The 19,042-nt window shown below is 39.9% G+C and overlaps 1 protein-coding gene across 19 annotated transcripts in view; it reads left to right on the forward strand.

Annotated features, from left to right (window-relative positions):
• The window catches only part of KMT2C (lysine methyltransferase 2C), a 270,498-nt gene that overhangs the window by 202,107 nt on the left and 49,349 nt on the right, over positions 1–19,042 (forward strand). For 13 of the 19 annotated variants that reach the window (XR_004276659.1, XM_032303952.1, XM_032303959.1 and 10 more), the window contains 11 exons: positions 934–1,062; positions 2,792–2,911; positions 5,755–5,885; positions 9,572–9,752; positions 12,993–13,097; positions 13,429–13,476; positions 14,448–14,585; positions 14,765–14,797; positions 14,902–15,051; positions 18,151–18,283; positions 18,533–18,747. Coding sequence is in view for 18 of the 19 variants with exons in the window: in XM_032303952.1 (XP_032159843.1) it covers positions 934–1,062; positions 2,792–2,911; positions 5,755–5,885; positions 9,572–9,752; positions 12,993–13,097; positions 13,429–13,476; positions 14,448–14,585; positions 14,765–14,797; positions 14,902–15,051; positions 18,151–18,283; positions 18,533–18,747 (1,383 nt within the window). In the remaining variant the exon portion in view is untranslated. The remainder of the gene's footprint in view (positions 1–933; positions 1,063–2,791; positions 2,912–5,754; positions 5,886–9,571; positions 9,753–12,992; positions 13,098–13,428; positions 13,477–14,447; positions 14,586–14,764; positions 14,798–14,901; positions 15,052–18,150; positions 18,284–18,532; positions 18,748–19,042) is intronic. The other 6 variants (XM_032303960.1, XM_032303970.1, XM_032303966.1 and 3 more) reach the window with 2 other exon arrangements.

Below are 19,042 nucleotides of genomic sequence, written 5' to 3' on the forward strand. Positions count from 1 at the left end.
GAGGCAGTCTGAGGGCACATCCCATAAAAATAACAAGTAACCTCATGCATGATGTTACAGATAAATACATAGTTGATTCCACAGGAGTCTGTAATGGCCAAGTGAACTTGGGGTGCTCCTGAAATACTGTAACAGTGCCGTTTGTTGTTGCTTTTGCTAGCTGTCCACTGTTCAACAAATGTTTCTTCAGGAAAGTAAGTTATAAACAGTTACCTTAGCATATCAGAAACAAATTTTTTGTGCAACGGAAACAGGGTTTGTTTTTTTTTTTAAAGATTTTATTTATTTATTTGACAGAGAGAAATCACAAGTAGATGGAGAGGCAGGTAGAGAGAGAGAGAGAGGAAGAAGCAGGCTCCCTGCTGAGCAGAGAACCCGATGCGGGACTCGATCCCAGGACCCTGAGATCATGACCTGAGCCGAAGGCAGCGGCTTAACCCACTGAGCCACCCAGGCGCCCCGGCTTTTTTTCCTAATAAATAAAAGTGTCGCTCTCTCCCCTGCTCTCAGTTTTGGATAGCGAGGTTTTGGTAACGAGGTGATAATTACAGTTATAGTTGGACCTCGGGAGAGGTTTCTAGGCTAGAGAGAGACAGCCTTAGGTCCTGAGCCTGAAGATGTAATTGAAGGGAAGGGAATGAGTGTTAACTGCAAACTGATTTATAATTGTCTTTTTGAACTTTCTCTCTGTGTTTCCCCTTCCCTGATGCTGAGATTTCATTTCCTGAAAGCAGTGCACGAAGCATCATGAGTTCAGTTACTATTTGGGGCCTTTTCCATCTTTTTCTAGACTTTTCCCACCTACTGGGATGCCCAGTTAGAGTGGTTCAGTCGCCACTTGGCCTTGCATTTCCTATTACACAGGAATTCTGTATTTGATAGATTTTTCCAATATTATCTGTGCATTCCTTTTTTGTTTTTTTTCCCCCTCAGAAGGAGAACTTCTCGATTGTGATGGTAAATCAGAATCTAGTCCTGAACGGGAAGCTGTGGATGATGAAGCTAAGGGAGTAGAAGGAACAGAAGGTGTAAAAAAGAGAAAAAGGAAACCGTACAGACCAGGTATAGTCCTAAATGAGATATTTTAATGTAATCGAACTTAGATAATTTAAGAAAAATACAATATCGAGGGCTTCAATTGTTATTAAATACTCGAGATGAAAGGTAGCTCCTTAGCAAATCTCCAAACTAAAACTTGACTGTAGAAATTGAAGGACTGAACTACTTCAATATGCTTTTGAGGTAGAAGTTCCGTAGATGGAGTATGTGAATACTTCACAGTAAATCATTATTTTAATGCCTTATCCCAGATATGGTCCATTATATTAAATGCTTTACTACATTGGCTTTTATTTGTACTGGTATTTTTAAAGCCTCTTACTTATTTTTCCCTTGATGTGTACTTCTGAATTCTTCTGGTTTTCAGCATTCGTTCTTAATATTTGTTTTTGAAACATTTCAGTGCTTGCGTACGAGCCAGTAAATGTACAATTAGAAGGTAATACAACAGGGTTCCTGTGCCTCCTAAAATTTATAGTTCAAGTCGTGTATGACTGATAAAATTCTCTCTTATTTCCTCCCTGCCTCAGAGGTGGAGGAAGAAGCTGTTTTGCTTGTCAAATTTAATTTGCCTTATTAGAAAAAAATTACTGAACTGGTCACAGTGCAGAGTGTGTATAAGCTTTCTTCAGGTGGTTTATTAATGTCTATTTGCTGGTCAAACGAGACATCAGATGGCATCAGTTCAGTCTTTATCCTTCTGACTGCTTGTATTTTATTGATGAGAGTGTTCTAAATACCTTGTGATGTGCTGGGAGACACTTTCTCACTGTTGTTTGTATTCTGCAAGACCTTTAAGGTAACGTTCCAGAAGATGGGCTGCATCTATTAACAAGGACCTAGATACACTTCATCCTAGTCACTGTATGAAAATCATTTCATTTCTTCCTAATTAGGAGGCTTAAAACTACACAAATTTTCCCAGACACTGCGAACTCCTTCTAGGAGCTTACATTTACTGTGGTTTTTTTCTCTCTGTTTCCGCCTCCCATGGAGGTCATCCTTGTGACTGAGGGACCCGTTACGTCACAGTGCATTAGATGGCTGTGTCCTGTGACAGAAACTGTTAGCGTTGACTATGTATCAGACACTGTTCTACGTACTTTACGTCTGTCAAGCCGTTTAGCCCTTATAATACATGTATGAGGAGGTGAGGTGCTAGCCGCTGTCCCTGTCTAACAGGGAGGAAACTGAAGGACTGGAAAATTAAATGACTCACCCAGAGTCCAGTAGTAACAAGAATTATAGTGTGGCTCCAGATTCTGTGCTTTGAACTGTGGCACTGTGTGTGTGTGTCATGTCCAAGAGCCTTCACCAGACATGTTGCCCTGAAGTCATACTTGATTTTGTTTGGATTGTTCAGTTTCATGTGTATTCTCTTGCAGCTAATATAGTAATATGAAGGATAATATATGAGTTACTTAATATTTGTAAACAAGTACGATTTACTATAATATTTACTTTGACACTGGTGAGAAGAGGAAATGCATGCAACCTTTCTGTGCTATAGTAATGTATGTTTATACCTGTTCGGTTAGTGGTAAGCTAACCATCAGTAGCTTTGACCTCTTTTAATTTGCTTATTTCTGAATTCTTGTATTGCACATAAAAATGATTATTGATTTAAATTAGCCCATATAGAATTTGGGAAATGCCTCCAAGCAATTTAACCCTACTTAGTACAGGGAGAAATCAATTATTTACAAAGTTACCCAATTTTCTTTTTGGGTAGGTATTGGTGGATTTATGGTACGACAAAGGAGTCGAACTGGGCAAGGAAAGACGAAAAGATCTGTCGTCCGAAAAGATTCCTCAGGCTCTATTTCTGAGCAGTTACCTAACAGAGATGATGGTATGGTACTGATTTTGTTTGATTTACCCTTTTCTTGCTATCCCTCTTGAAAAGAACCATCCTAAATAATGCTGCAGTCACAACCTTGTTGCTTCTTACTGATCAGGGATGTGAGAGCCTGTAGAGTTCATACCTGTAATACAGAAATTAGGTGTGGTAAGGAAAAGGTTTAAGTCCAGTAGAGTGTATTCCTCTGAGATTTTTTTGAAACAACTTTGTTTTTCTTGAGTTAAGTACAAACATTGAAGGGACTGGATCACTCAGTCACACTTGTGCTTCCTGGTCATCTCACAAAAGGCCCTTCTTAGCCTGACTTGTCTCCTTGGTATGGAATTGGAGACTTTAAATCTTTTTTTTTTTTTAAAGATTTTATTTATTTATTAGACAGAGACCACAAGTAGGCAGAGAGGCAGGCAGAGAGAGAGGAGGAAGCAGGCTTCCTGCTGAGCAGAGAGTCTGATGTGGGGCTCGATCCCAGGACCCTGGGATCATGACCCGAGCTGAAGGCAGAGGCTTAACCCACTGAGCCACCCAGGCACCCCTGGAATTGGAGACTTTAGACTATTTTGTTGAAAGTGACAGCCAATCCAGCAATTTTTAAGAAAATTGTATCATGTTTTAGAAATATGTTTTCCAGTAACTACTCTGTCATCCTCACATAGATCTTCAGAGAAGGCTAAATCATTGCTTAACCATAGCTTGAGAACTGGTTCTGATGAACGCGTTGGGTCAGTATGTCACAGTCTGTATGCTTTATGCATTTTAAATGCTTTCTGCAGGATGTGAAGGAAGGAGCTGTTTTCGGAATGTGCTCTGATAAGAGTTCTTCCATTATTATGGGGTGCGGTTTTGACCTGTGAATTAATGAAAATTACAAATTGTGTTTTTAAAAGGAAGCTCCAGATGGTTTTAAAGGACTTTCTGACATGACTTACAATGGCTGTAAGAAGCCCGAAGAAGTAGGATACGTTCACTGAGACTGGTTTTGTTTTGCATCTTTCTGTGTTCTGTTCTCTAATTTTAGTTCTGTTAGGTCAGTATTTTATCCCTTCATATGCAGCATGTGGAGTCATCTGGGGAGTGTTCATTATGTTATGGGTTGTTTCCTTTTCCAAATTGCCTTTTTCGTATTTTAACACCTTCTAGTCACTCCCCCTAGTCCCAGTGCACTGTTACTTCTGTGTGTCCCAGTGATGCAGGGTAGAAAGGGTTAACACTGGTTCTCCTGTGTGTCACTCCCAGCCCTTCTGGAGCCTCATTTCACTGTATTTATTGTCTGAGATTCATACATACACATAATATATTTACAATTTTTTTCTTACCCTGAGCTCATATTCTGTAGAACATTCTCTCAACTTTTTTGAGGACCGAATTGAAGGTGGCTTATTTCAGGGAATATCTGCCTCTGTTACCAGAGGAGCACGAGCTGCTACTGCCTTACCCGGGACTTCTGTAGCTAAAAGAATTTAGCTTAAATTCTTGTCTTGAAGTTTTGTGGTCCATCTCTGTTATAACTACAGGTTTCTTACACATTAGGGCTATCCTGAGTTTATGAACTCGCAGGGAAGATTTCCGGTTTTTGCATTTCTGCCCAGCACCAACTTCCATGACAAGACAAGCTGTTTCCTTTGCTATTGGTGGTGGAGACAGGGAGGCGTGGTGTGTGGGGGGGGCTTGGGGGGATGGGTTTCTTGTTGAACCAACCCTGAGCATCCTTCTGGGTCTCACCTTTATAGGAGGCACCTCTGGCTAATCTCTGTCTCAGTGGGGGAGAGTGGGGGAGGATTTAAACTTTGTGTTCCAGTCCCCATTCCTCATGAGGCTCTGAAAACGGGAGCTCAGGACCACTGGATTTTAGCAAAATCAGGGGAGCTTTACTTGGTTCTGTGTGTATTTCTTTCTGTGGTTCCTCTTTCACCTGAACTTTTTTGGTCTTTGAGGATTCTTTATTTCATGGTTAGATTACTCTACACTTAATAAGGTTGTTTAAAGAATGTTTATCCACCATTTGTAGTTTTCAGAAGAGTTAGTCCACTTACATATTCGGGTAACAAAAGTACCTTCACTGGTTTCCAGAAGGGGTGTGCCGTTTGCCTTAGGAGTGTGAGCCTATCATTTGAGTGCTTACCTATCTGCTTGAAATAGTGTGCTTAGTTATTTGCTAATCTCATAGATAAAATTTTGTTTTCTTTCCATTTCTGATTGATTTTAAGATTGGGCATTCATAGCATATTTACGAGCTTATTTTTAGATAGTAATATATTATTACAATATACGTGTACCACAAAAACCCAATTCACAATAAACCCCTGAACTTGGAATTGCTTAATTGAAGAACACACGTTTTTAAAAAGACTTTTGTTGAATTTGCCTGATAAACTCTACAAAAAGATTGTTCCTGCTAAATTGCCTTTAGTATACGAGTAGCCATTTTCCCCAGGCTCAGGAGCATGTGATTTTTCATTATTTTAATTTTTAACACACTGTTGATGTTAAAACAATTTACTGCTCTGCAAGTAAGGAAATGCTCCTTAAGAGACAATAGTAAACTCATATTGATACTAAATAGACATGCGTTGTATTTTTAGTGATACTTAAAACTTACTAATAAACTTGCTTTGACATATTTTTGTGAAAAAGCGTCTTGGTCAAGTCCTGCTGTATACCTTAAACTTACAGTGTTGTATGCCAATTATATCTCAATAAAACTGGAGAGAAAGAAAAAAAAGCTTGTTTGTTTATATGGATCTTGAGTGTATGTTTCTAAGCTATAAAGTTACTTTGGGTGGATTTGTCTGAAAACTTTAAATACCACAAACTTACAGATGTGACTGCTGTTTCAGGCTGGAGCGAGCACTTACCAGATGCTCTAGTTGACGAATCCGTTTCTGTTACTGAAAACACTGAAAAAATAAAGAAGAGATACCGAAAACGGAAAAATAAGCTCGAAGAAACGTTCCCTGCCTATTTACAAGTAATGCTTCGCTTTACATTATGTTCTGTAGTTGATTAACGAAAGAAATGTGATGTATTGAGTTTTGGGAAAGGTTTTATTACTTTGTTAATGTTTTACTTGTTTTAATTCGTTATTATAAGTGCCTTTTTTTTTTTTTTTTTTTTTTTTTTTTACCTTTCAGAGGCCCACAAAATTTTCTCTCTTTTGTGCCTTGATACTATTCATGAAGTTCTTTTTTGTCCCAGTTTTCTTACTTCTAAATATTTCATAAGACATAAAGGACATTTTGAACTAGGGAAAGCTCATTCTTCCAAACCATTTGCACCTGTGTGCTCCCCACACCCACCTCCCACCGACGACAGCTCCCTCGGCCAGTACAGGTCAGAGTGATACATTCAGTGAATAAAGATGGCTTTATAGCAGCCAAGTTACAGCTTTAACCACTGTTCACCACTTTTAGAGATCAGGGATCCAAACCTTTAAGTGGAATTGTTTTTGTTTTCTAAATCACACATCAAAAAAACATCCCTCAACGTGAAGACATGGTTTTCTAGGTGGAGGCTGCGTGAAAGTAGAATTTCCTCTAGCTGATCTGTAAGCGTGAAGGCACATCGCGTGGTTCGGATGAGTTCCAAACCACGCGATGCCGTCTGCAGAAGGCCCGATACTAGAGATAGGGCGAGGCTGGTCCTCTGCCTTCAGGTGTGGAAGTGGCATTGGAGCAGACCATCACGGGGTCTCCATCTGGTCTGTTCCTCCCATGGAATAACGGCCTGCAAAGATACTGCTTTGTTGCTTGCATGCAGTTATTAGTTTTTTACCTTTATTTTCCAGTTGGCTCTTACTGGTTTTAAAATACATACCCATTCAGCTAGCATCCAGCTTTTTCAGTTTTCGTTTCTGGTAGATTAGAAGTATAAAAATCAAATACTCGTTTGAGTAAAAAATGTCTTCTGTGTTTAATAAAACTTTTAAGCTTAGTATACAGTATGTAGTAATATATATAAGTAGAAGTTTTTATTAGCTAATATCTTAAGGGCAGTGACCATTTTAGAGTGGGGCTTTTAAGGCTGGAATGACGTCCCAAGTTTGAATTCCACTGTGCTACCAGTTAGTGATTTGATCTCATTCTCTTTGCCATCTGTGTGCCCAGCAATGTTGGGGTATTGAATAGGAAGTGTGAACTTGTGCCATACGTGTTGGTTTTCTTTCTTTTTTTAAGATTTTATTTATTTATTTGACAGACAGAGATCACAAGTAGGCAGAGAGGCAGGCAGAGAGAGAGAGAGAGAGAGGGAAGCAGGCTCCCTGCTGAGCAGAGAGCCCGATGTGGGGCTCGATCCCAGGACGCTGGGATCATGACCTGAGCCGAAGGCAGCAGCTTTAACCCACTGAGCCACCCAGGCGCCCCCATGTTGGCTTTCTTTAAGAAATGTTTTATTTTCCCCGGATTCCCTTCAAATACCCATTCATCCTGTGTACCACCTTTTTAAACATGTAATAGTCATTTTACTGGTCAGGAGATCTGGCCTTTCATCACATCCTGTTTGGTTCCTCTCATCCCCTTCCCCTCCCTTTCTTGAGAATATTGAGCACATGACCTGCTTCTCCACCTCTGCCTCCTCCTGCTGACCTTCTGAGAGGGCTGTATGTAGGCACGAAGCCTTCTTTAGCTACTTACGAACATGGGAAAATACTTCGGAAAAGAGCTTTAAGAGTAGTGGATCTGATTTCCTGATCACAGCTATAATCTTGATCTGTTGAGCTGGATTCTTTCCTCTGCTGTCCCTCAGGAACACCTAACCTTTCTTCGGGCAGGGGGATGTGAAGGAATCCTTTGTAATGCTTGCTGTTTCTTGGACATCTCGTAGTAGCAGGTTGTGTTTTTCCCCTACTGAGGGAATACAGAGTGATGAAAGCCCACAGGAGTTCAGCAGCCATTTCCAAGTTTATCCTGATACTGTTAAGATTAATAAATATATAATCTACCCAATAGAAATATTTATGTGGTCTCCTAAGACCTAGTGCGGCTGTGTGACCTTAGGAACCCCTGTGGTACATTTAAAATCTCCAGTTTGTTCTGGGAGTCACATTATGAAATCTGAAGCCATATGGAGCCATTCCTTTATATAAAGTTAACAGAAAGCCATCAGATTGATACGAATGTTAACACCATTGCTTATAAATAGCACTAAAGTCGTCCTGAGTCACTTAAAGAGAAAAGGTCTTGCTAATCATAGTCTCAGACTTACACCAAAGGCATGAAATAAATGATCTCTCAAGTTCCAAGATGCTCTGCTATTCTCGGTTTTTCCTCACGATAAACACCCTCTTGAGCGGATCATACTCTACCTGGTTCTCTAACTCTGCTGGTTTTCAGATTTTTCTTAGTGAAACAGTGTGTTCACTTAAAAAATGTGAAAATTTCAAATCAAATAGATCATCACCTCGACGAGACATCATATACCTCCTTCCCCACCCCTTTGCAGAAGTTAGCGTTATTAACAGTCGGTGCTGTCCTTCTGGAACTCACTCTTTAACTTGTTTTTGCCGAGTGGGAATAGTCTTGGCTTGTATTTGATGTTTTGCTGAACACATCACTCAACTTGCCTTAATACTGTATTTCAGAGCTTTTCTTTGACAGCATAGCTCTGTATCCTTTTAAAAAATTGATGTGTTTTATAATTTGGGTATCAATAATTTGTTTAGTCATAATGCCTTTGACAGACATTGAAGCTGCTTTCACTTTTGGTATTGTAAAAAATGTTGCAGTGAACCTTTTCTGTGTATGTGTCTTTGGCGAGAGTGTGTTAAGTGTTGAGTTTCTGCAAAATTGTTTTCTACAAAGGATCCTTCTTCTAGACAGGACCACCTTACAGAAAATAGACTAGAGCTTCTAGTCTGGTTGTTGGGTTGAAGTGAAGGGGGGAGGCATGTCCCAAGGGCTTCTTTTTGTCCTTCTTACTGATCCTTGAAAAGTTTTGGAGTGATTCTCTAGTTGTAAGCAACTCAGCTTGAAACACTGGTCTCTTGGGTAGAGGAAGTATATTGAAATGGAGAAATGTTAATACGAGAAAGTGAATAAAAAGCCAAAAGCCTTTAGTACTAAATTTTGTGCACATAGTATGGTTCAAATGACTATAAAAAACCCTCTTTCAGATTTATAGCATGTTCAGTCTTTAATGTGGCTGTGTGAATCAATATGAGGTTACTAAATCTACCTGAAGTATGTAAATATTAAAGCTGTAGATCAAACCGTTGTGTTATTTTCTGCAAGTAATCTATAAATACTAATAATATTCATGAAACCTAGTTTTTTAAAAAGTATGAGTCAGTGCCAAGAGTGTTACAATTTTATCAGTTTTTAAATTTAATTGTTGCCTAATCTCCTGGAATTAACTGGATTATTATGTTGCAGTTCCTAGAAACATGTTTGACATAAGTATGTGATTTTATTTGCATAATTTTATTTGTCTCCAGTAAAACTACAAAAGCATCTTTTAAAATAAGGGGCCATCTGTATAAAGCAATTGACAGGTTATTTCTGTATTGTTTATATATTTCTGTATTCAGTTTCTGTATTCTTGAATACCAAGTTTTTGTGTTATTTCTTACTTCTTGTCAAAAATGGCAGAATTACCTGTTAGCATTTTAGAATTATATAACTAAATCAGTCATTTTCATATGTGCTTATCTTTATCTAGGAAGCTTTCTTTGGAAAAGATCTTCTAGATACAAGTAGACAAAACAAGCTAAGTTTAGATAATTTGTCAGAAGATACAGCTCAGCTTTCATATAAAACAAACATGAACACAAATTTCTTGGATCCTTCCTTAGATCCACTGCTTAGTTCCTCCTCAACTCCAGCAAAACCCGGGACTCACGGTATGTGGAATAATTTACGATGCGTTCTTTATCATGTGACACTTGGATTCCTTGTAATAAAGCCTTTGAAATGCTTTAGTTTGGCCTCATATGCTTTTAAAAGTCAGCTTCTTTGAAGTGTAATATACATTCAGTAAATGCAAGTACTTGACAGGTCTTTAGGATTGGCAAATAAATTTGTCGGTGTAACTGCCGCCAAAATCAAGTGCTGCAGAGGAGAATGCTCAGCTTATAATATGCTAAGGATAATGTAAGGAGGTGTAATTTTGCCGTAGTCGGTGAGTAATAAATGTAATAACCTTTGATTTAAGTGGGATGGATTTTTGTTAATTACATAACCCAAGGAAATGCAGAAGACGGGAGGAGAAAAGCTGGACCCGGCTGCCAGTCTGCGCGGATTCAGTGGGATACAGTGTGTTAGGTCACCGCTTCTCACTGCCGACCGCTTGGGCCAGATGAGCCGTTGTTGGTGCGTCGTGGGGTACTTGCAGCATCTCTGTCCTCCTGTCGGGATGACCGGCAGCATCTCCAGACACTGCCAAATGTCCCTGCAAAACTGCCCCCGATCGAGAACCACTACCTCACGTAGAGTGAACATGGGGGCTATTTAGAAGCAGGGAAAGGTTTGAGACATTAATATGCCTATAAAGTGATATTAAGGCTCTAGGAGTTTAACTAGTTCAGTATGTAGGAATTACGATCACAGGGTTTCTGCCCCACTTGTAGATTTTTATCTTACTATCAGTCGTATATTGTTTTTCTGACAACCTTCCCCTTTTACTATTGATTACCTTTTTTAAACTCAGTGAATTTGATGAACTCTATTTGGAAAATGATCTTAAGGTGACCTTTTACTGAGAGATGACTTTTGATATATTACAGCTCTATTAACTTGGCATTACCCTGGTTGGCATACAGGCTTTTATTTTAACTTCTCAAAATAATTAGAAGCAGTCTTACCGGCTTTTGCACACATACAAGATGTCAGTCTTCTTGTTGGCAGTGCAGAAGTTAAACACTGGTCTAAGGCCATGGTTTTTGTTTATCTTAGGAGATCATTTTACTTTTACTTTGATTCTGTTGCTTTAAGTGCTCACCTGCTCTTACCAAGTCAGTATATTGTTAATATATAGCAAAAGACTTGTGGATCTGTCAAACAGTATCTTAATGGAAGGATATCTTCCTGTAAAAATCTTGACTAGCCATTTAAAAACTTCACTAGAATTTACTTTCACTTGAGTTTTTATGAGGAAGAGAACTGAAGTTGGGCAGAAGACATATTGTGGTAGGAAAAACATTGATCTATTCACAAAACTGCAGAGAATGGTACAGTTATGAAGCCAGAATGGAGAGGACCAGAATAGCACCTGTTCCAAAACCCAGACTGAATGGGACATTCTCTGCAGCTGAACTACTCTGGCCTTTCTAACAGGAAAGTTCATGAGTAGCAGCTTGTTGTATCTCATTCAGTATAATCTGTCTATCACAGCAGTTCTAATGATTTGTTGGTAAGATAGAAAAATCCCTTTCTTCAAGTAGGGGTGAACTTTTAAAATATTTTTGAAAAATGTTAGTTGTAATTTATGTAGTAGAATTCCATTGGTTTAATAACACACAGAATGCCTGAAATATTTCAGATATATTTTCCTGAAGGTGTCTAGAGAAGACAGTATTGAAGTGATTTTATTTCTCTAAAAACTTTACAAATATTTGGGCACTTAATTTACAGATTCTATTTGAGAAGTATGTTAAGTGGGACAAGACTATTTGTGTCTTACAGGGATATTTTATCTAGGATCTTAAACGTGTTTTATGTCCCTTCCCCCCCTTTTATAAAAAGTAAAAACAGTCGACAGGGATTTAAAAATGCAGATGTTTCTTATATTAGTTCTTAAAGCTAGCCTTTTGTCTCACTGATGAGTCTGGAAACCAACTTTGGAGTCCTCCTTGGCTCTGTTATCTGACACCGCGCCCCAGATGCGCCCACAGATTCGTCTCTGCTTCAGGACGTAGCCCAAAGTCGGCCACGTTTTACCTCCACTCCCCCTCCTGCTCTAGAGTGCCTGGTGTGACCACCTCTCACTGGACTACAGCAGCAGCCTCTTGAGAGGTCTCCAGGCCTGCCCTGCTGCCAGCGCTCCCTACGCCCACCTCCCCCGGTCTGTTCTACACCCGGAAGCCAGCGCTCTCCCTTTCAGACACCACTCCTGCCCTCCAGCTCTCCACCTTCCGACAAGTTCCCGTTCTGCTTTATGTTTCCGAATAGAGCTCAGCCTGCACCACGACTTAGAAAACCGCATGGAATCTCACTTCAGCTGCCTTTTATTTCCTACCCCCTCCTTCCCTTCACTGCTGTAGTCAACCACCCAGACCACACTTGGCCAAACCCCTCCTGCTTCCGTCTTTCTGTCTGCTTTTCCCTTTGCCTGGAGGGTTCTCTCCATCTTTATGCATCTTACTCCCTTACTCATTTACATTAATCCTTGGTCATGTCCTTTAAATGGTCTTCCCTGACCACTTTATCTAATACTTTATCATCTTCACATCTTACTCTGAATCCTTTGTCCTTACTGTTATCTTCGTAGCACGGACACTGCTGTTAGGTATTTGCTGGCTCCCTCTGAGGAAGTGAAGAGAGTGAGCGAGCACTTGGTTTTGGTTATTCTGAATTCCCAGTGGCTGGGACAGTGCCCACTAACGTACTCCATAGACATGATTCTGTGGGTCCGGAAATATTTTTGAATAAGTACACGAATGATTAATCAGTATTAAGATCAAGGTTGGAAGTAGGCATCTAACTAGCTGGTACCCCCTTATATTTTACAAGGAATCTCTAAATGCATTTGTCTTTGGTATTTATCTTCTTTGTCTTATTTTCTAGATGTCACTTTTAGAAATGTCACTTTCTTAATGCATTTTTTTTTTTTTTTTGCTTTCTTAGAGCAGTCTATTTTACTTTTATTGCCTTTATTTCTCTTACTGGTCTTTAAGTTTTATTGTTAACAAACAGTCACAAACCAAAAGTAGTCTTAATTTTTAATGTTTTTTTATTCAACACGCAGGTGTGTGTTTTCTTTGAAAAATTCCTTACTTTAGAAGTAATAATCTTACGATTCTAGCACTTAACTCCGTATCTGCTGTAGTCTAGATGTTTAGTGAATGGTTGAATGAGTGAGTGTGTTTTAGAACTTAATGTCTAGGACAATATTGAGACTTTAAAAATATACTTGCTATGCTTAGGTACGACTGATGACCCCTTAGCTGATATTTCTGAAGTCTTAAACACAGATGATGACATTCTTGGAATAATTTCCGATGACCTTGCAAAATCAGTTGATCATTCAGGTATCTATGTCTGTATTTGTCTAGTGTCTGTTTTATGATACGGTGAAAGGCGTGTGTATGTGCTTGTGTGTGTGGAATAAGTTTAGTCTTCTCTGAAATGGAAAGAAAGTTTGTTTTGGCTTGTCAACGAACTCATCATTTTATTTGATCTACCTCAGCCCCTTTGCTTTAGGAGAGGAGATAGCAAGTTAATTTCTGTCGTCTTTCTGATGGCATCAGACTTCAGGCTTGTTGCCCTGCAGTCTTGCTGTGTCCTGTTTCTTCTTTGTTTGCGTGACTCTCACCTCCCCTCCTGTGGTAACCCTACATTTATTCGGTTTGGGTCTTGTAGGTCTTCATTTATGCACTTTCCAGGTTGAGAGCTCACCTTTTCCGTTTGGTAAGAAACAGCCATGGGTGACGGCTGACTAGACGTAGTCTTTTCTATAGTGATTCCAGCTGAAACAACCTGTAGGTGCATGCGTTCTGTTAGAGTGCTAATTTGTCACTAATCCACCCTCGCTTTTCCCTTTGTGGGGGCAGCTAAAGCGCGGTACAGCTGTGCTGTGCTGTGGATGACTTTGTCACTAGTCCTTTTGTTTTTTTAATGAATGGTTTTATTCTTCTTTTTGTGTAATTTATAGTATTACCCACGTGTTATAGAGTTAGTTCCTAATACAAAAGTATATAAGGGCAGACTAAATTTTAGTTTTTAATGGTAGTAGTACTGAGAGCATGATAAAGTAGACGGTAGACCACTTTTCAATGTGCGTTTTGCCTGGAAACCAGTTTGTATGAAATAAACCATGGTATGTTATAAATATAATCTATATCTTGTTTTGTGACTACAGAATATTTCCAAAATATGATCTGTGGTCAAAATTATTCACAGAAGGATAATGTTGACTAAACATTGAGAATTTTAGAGCATTAATTTTTGTGAAAGTCTGTCCCTCCTGTGTCACACACTACAGGTGATTGTTGAACTATACATTGGAAATTACTAATTCCAAGCTAAAGCAATCACTTACATATTAAATACTATGTATCAGATCTTCTTGTAGGTTACTATTAATGATGTAGTGCTTATTTTTTGTGGAAGTTTAGAACCACGTGTGTCCTTCTGTTCCTCAGGAAATGTATTTACTTTGATTAAAGTACAACTTTAAGTGGCACCTAAGTTTACATTCTGCCTGATTTTTACCGATTGACCATTCAAATTGATATAAGAACCATGATTAATTTAGAACTACAAACTTTTCATTGCTCTGTTTTAATTGTATTGTTGTATGTTGATGCAGGTAAATAGTGCTGTGCATTTTATGTGAATATTCGGAATGCACTTGTAATCTGTTGACTTTGCTCCTCCAGCCGGAATAGATATTGGTCCTGTTGCTGGTGACCCGGCCTCTTTGCCACAGCCAAGTGTCAATCCAGGCTCCCGGCCGTTAAGTGAAGAGCAGCTGGATGGAATCCTTAGTCCTGAGCTAGACAAGATGGTCACAGATGGTAAAATATTTGCCCTACATCTAGGCTTTCTAAAAGACTTGACTAAATATGATTTTCAAAGATTTCTGCATGCTTCTTTATCATTGAACTTCTCTCCTGATATTTCTGTGTCAGATGCTGTATTGTGTCAGTACGTTGACGTGGTAGTTGTTAATATTTGTGTTTCTGTTTTATCCTAGGAGCGATTCTTGGGAAGTTATATAAAATTCCAGGTACTCGTTTGTGTACTTTGAGTCTATGAAAATGGCATTCCGTGCACTTGGGCTCCGATAGTCTTTTGCTTTAATCTTACTGTCACTGTCATTCTGTGTCACAGAGCTTGGAGGGAAGGATGTCGAAGACTTGTTCACTGCTGTGCTGAGTCCTGCAGCCGCTCAGCCGGCCGCGTTTCCGCAGCCTCCCCCGCCCCCAGCGCCGCAGCTGGTGCCCATACACAGTCAGGGTACGTCACCTCTAGAAAAGTTTCGTAAGTACCCTCGTGCAGTTTCTGTACTGTTGCTGAAGCAAATCAGCCTTGTCCCTTAGAAACAAGGTATACAAACCGAAAGCAGAAAACCCTCTTTTGTGGCCATGGAACAACACTTAATTAGAATTTATCTCAGTCACTCCCCTACCCCCATGAACTTTCCCAGCCCTCTGGGATCTACTTTGTGACCAGTGTTCTTTTGCTGTCTTGACTGGCAGTGGGGAGAACGCGCCCGTCCGGCTCCCCTTCCGTCGGCCCTTCCTGCACACACATTTGGAGACTGACCCCCTGCACCTGGCTGCCCAGCCTCGGCTTCCCTGTCATATCCCGAGTCAGCAGATTGCCACCTGCACACATGGCTCTGTCTTTCCGTTGTGGCAGATGGCACAGCTGTGGATGCCTGTTTGGATAGTTAATGGTTTTTGGATAGTCACAGTTTTTCCTTGAGACCGTGAGCTCCTTGAAGGCTAGGGTCATATCTCTTCCCATCACTGTCTGCGCCCCCATGGAGTGTGTGCTCAGCGCATCCTTTCAGAGTAAATCTGCCACATTTTTCCACTGTCAACTTCAGATCTCTAATTGTGTAGAAATCTGTCTTTGGTCAGTTTTCTTCTACCTACTTGTAACTAGTTGCCAGATAATCTAATTTCTCCGTGTTTCTGGAGAGCTGAAATTGGATGACTTAGACTTAAAATTTGCGGAGGTATGTGAGGGAGACCAGCACCACAGGTGTGGGACTCTCCGTGGGGGTGGTTGGAGTCCCGTGGGGTGATGTGGTGCTTGGTGATTGGAGCACAGGGTCCCGTCTCCGCACCCTGTTCTTACTGCTTCCTGTGGGTATGTTGAGCTAAGGAATTAAATGATGCTTTTCTAACCTTTGCATTGTTTTTGTGTACGTGCTGAAATATGCAAATAATTTAATGTTCTCTTGACTACCAATTTTGTGTATACATGAAAAATGTCATAATGCACATAATTAAAATATTTTAGTTTCTGCCAGTTTAGCCTCTAAACATAAATTTACCTTAATTTTTTCTAGACTAAACATGTGATTTACATTTGGATAAAATAGACTCATCATAAGTGCTTCTTGTCTTAATTGTTCCCATATGTTTCCTTAATGATTAAGAGTGCAACACTTCAGTATTTCTCTTCTCAGCATATTAAAAAACCCGTATCTCCATGTTTTCTGAAATGGAAAATAATGATTTTAGAAATCAAACCAAATCAAAGATGCTTTTTTTTGAGAGCGGGCATGTGCTCATGGGTAGGGGAAGAGGGTAGGCGCAGAAGATGAGAGGGAGAGAGATTCTTAAGCAGCCTCCGTACCCAGCTCAGAGCCCGAAGGGGGACTCAATCTCACAGCAGCTCATGATAACCCATTTCCTAGGTGGTGGTGAGGATCCAACAGGTAATACATGCAAAGCTTTCAGAACAGTGCTTGGCATATAGGGAGATGCTTCATAAACTAGTATTATGGAAGGGTTCGATATGGTCATGTTGCGGTTAAGATAGTGCTGACATGGATCACATTGTCATTATCAATAAAGAAGCTTTTGTTTCTCTTAATTACATGAAAGACATTTGAGATTTTTCAATCAAATCTTAACACTCCTTAATGGAGCCTACTTTTCATTGAAACTGAAAATAGAGGTAACATTCTGCTTGGGATAAAAGCAGACATGTTGTTCCCTGATCTCCTCCTTGAAGGGAACATAGATGTCCTGAGACACTTGTCACTGTTGTGTTCCGATCCAGAGGGTCCAGCTCCAGCACTTAGTAGAATAAGCCCTAGTTGGGAAGTCAGATAGCTTGTAGAAAGTCCTTGGGACAGAATCCTGAAAGCCTGTGGTAATCCATCCCAGTGTCCTCCCATAAGAACTGGAGACGTCTAAACTCGGAGTTGTTCCAGTTAGAGGGTCTGGTTTAGGTGACAGGACGTTATGCGGTTCCAGACTTGTGGGTGAGATGCGGCTCCTGGTGGTTCTTTATTCTAACGGCATGACAAAGTCCTTGTTAGGAGTTCTCTGTCATTACACCAATTGGGCCAAATATTAGCCAACTCTGTAACTGTATATCCATTTGTATAATTGATTGTTGATGTAGACATGGGTCTCCTACTGTTATTCTGGGTGTTGCAACAGAGGCCATGCACTTTCTACTTCAGAGTAGGTCTCTAGATTGGGAGGAGGTTTTTGAAGGTACAGAAAGCTGTGCAGATAAGGACAGTTGGCTGTTCCCAATAGTTCAGACCAATAGAGGATCATAATACTCAAAGTTGGAGTTAACCTGCTTGAGGAGAGTTAGGGGATGCACATGGTGGTCTTACTACGGTTTGGCTACTAGCTGTTTAGGAAGAAGATGGTTAGAGATTTGAAGCTTATAAATAGGCTGGAAGGAGAGTTAAAATGTGCGTGGGTTGAAACTGCACGCACGTGATGAAAATGAGGCCCAGAACAGAATGTGTGTATTTTTAACAATGATCATCTGTTTGATAATGGTAGATGAAATATTGCTTGTTCCAAATAATTTTAGACCACGTACCAGCTTAAGAATCACGGATGGTTTTTTTGTATTAACACCAACAGGGGTAAAATATAAAGAACCATCTGTTTGTAAATTTTGAATGAAGAAGAGAAAGAATATTTGATGAAATTTACTAGCATTTGCTGCAGAGTCATTCTTTCTGTGGAGCTGACACGTAAGGAGTAGCTCACCACACGCCAGGCACCGTGCTGGGAAGGCCCATCCGTTGTGACAGTGACGTCACAGAGTAGCTTCATGCTGTAGAAGCAGTAACTGACTCTTTTTTAACGGGGAGCAGAAATCAAGCTCCAAGCCCAAGGCTGTCCAACTCCAACACACATGCTCTCTGCAGTACACTGTGATGAAGTAGGGAAAAGTACAAAGACCATATTGCAAAATAGTATAACCAAAAATTACTCTTTGTGCAATATTTTAGCTTCATATTGAAATAAAAAGCCTACTTTTAAAGAGTGCTAGGAATGTTTCTTTGGAAATATTACTCAAAAATAAGCTGCTTTTTAAAAGTTATTTATGAATGATAGGCCAACTGAATTGTTGTTTTCTTCTTTAAAGATGTTTTTTCCCGGATGCCACTCATGAATGGCCTTCTCGGGCCCAGCCCGCATCTCCCGCACAATTCTTTGCCTCCAGGAAGTGGCTTGGGAACTTTCTCTGCCATCACACAGTCTCCTTATGCTGATGCCAGGTATCATAGGCTTCATTTTCCATGGAAACTTAGGTTGCAGTAATTTTTATTATAAAAATGTTAATTGGTCTATCTTACGTTGCTTTGTACTGTATAAGTGTATGTTACATATATTAGGATCTTTGCTAAAAATTATCTAACATGTTATCTACTTTGTAATAAGAAGAGGTCTTAAGGAAATTGTACTTGACCATAGTATTTAGAAAGTAATTTTATGTATATGAAGTCAAGTTATTTATTATTTCCCAGGGATAAAAATCCAGCATTTAATCCAATGGCAAGTGATCCTAACAGCTCTTGGACATCATCAGCTCCCACGGGGGAAGGAGAAAACGATACAATGTCAAACGCCCAGAGAAGTACACTGAAGTGGGAGAAGGAGGAGGCTCTGGGAGAAATGGCTACAGTAGCACCTGTTCTCTACACAAACATTAATTTCCCCAACCTGAAGGAGGAATTCCCTGGTAATTCATGGATATAGTATTGCTGTCTGTGTTACCAGCTTTCCTGCATGTGCAGTGCCTGATTGTTTTTTTGTTACTGTAGTAGAAAGACCGTGTATCAACACTAAATTTCATCAGGTACGACTGCATGCCATGTGAAGACCCCATAGGTGTCTAGAAAGATCTAGCATTTTCTCAGGCCGAGACCCTATATCCCTTTGCATATTTCCTAAAAGTTAATTTCAGTTGATGAAATCTATTTTCCTACTCTTAGCAGTCCTTCTAAATGTGAAACTCAGTGTTGTGTTACATGTGT

The sequence above is a fragment of the Mustela erminea genome, chromosome 11 (genome assembly GCF_009829155.1).
Source record: "Mustela erminea isolate mMusErm1 chromosome 11, mMusErm1.Pri, whole genome shotgun sequence".
NCBI classification, from domain to species: domain Eukaryota; kingdom Metazoa; phylum Chordata; class Mammalia; order Carnivora; family Mustelidae; genus Mustela; species Mustela erminea.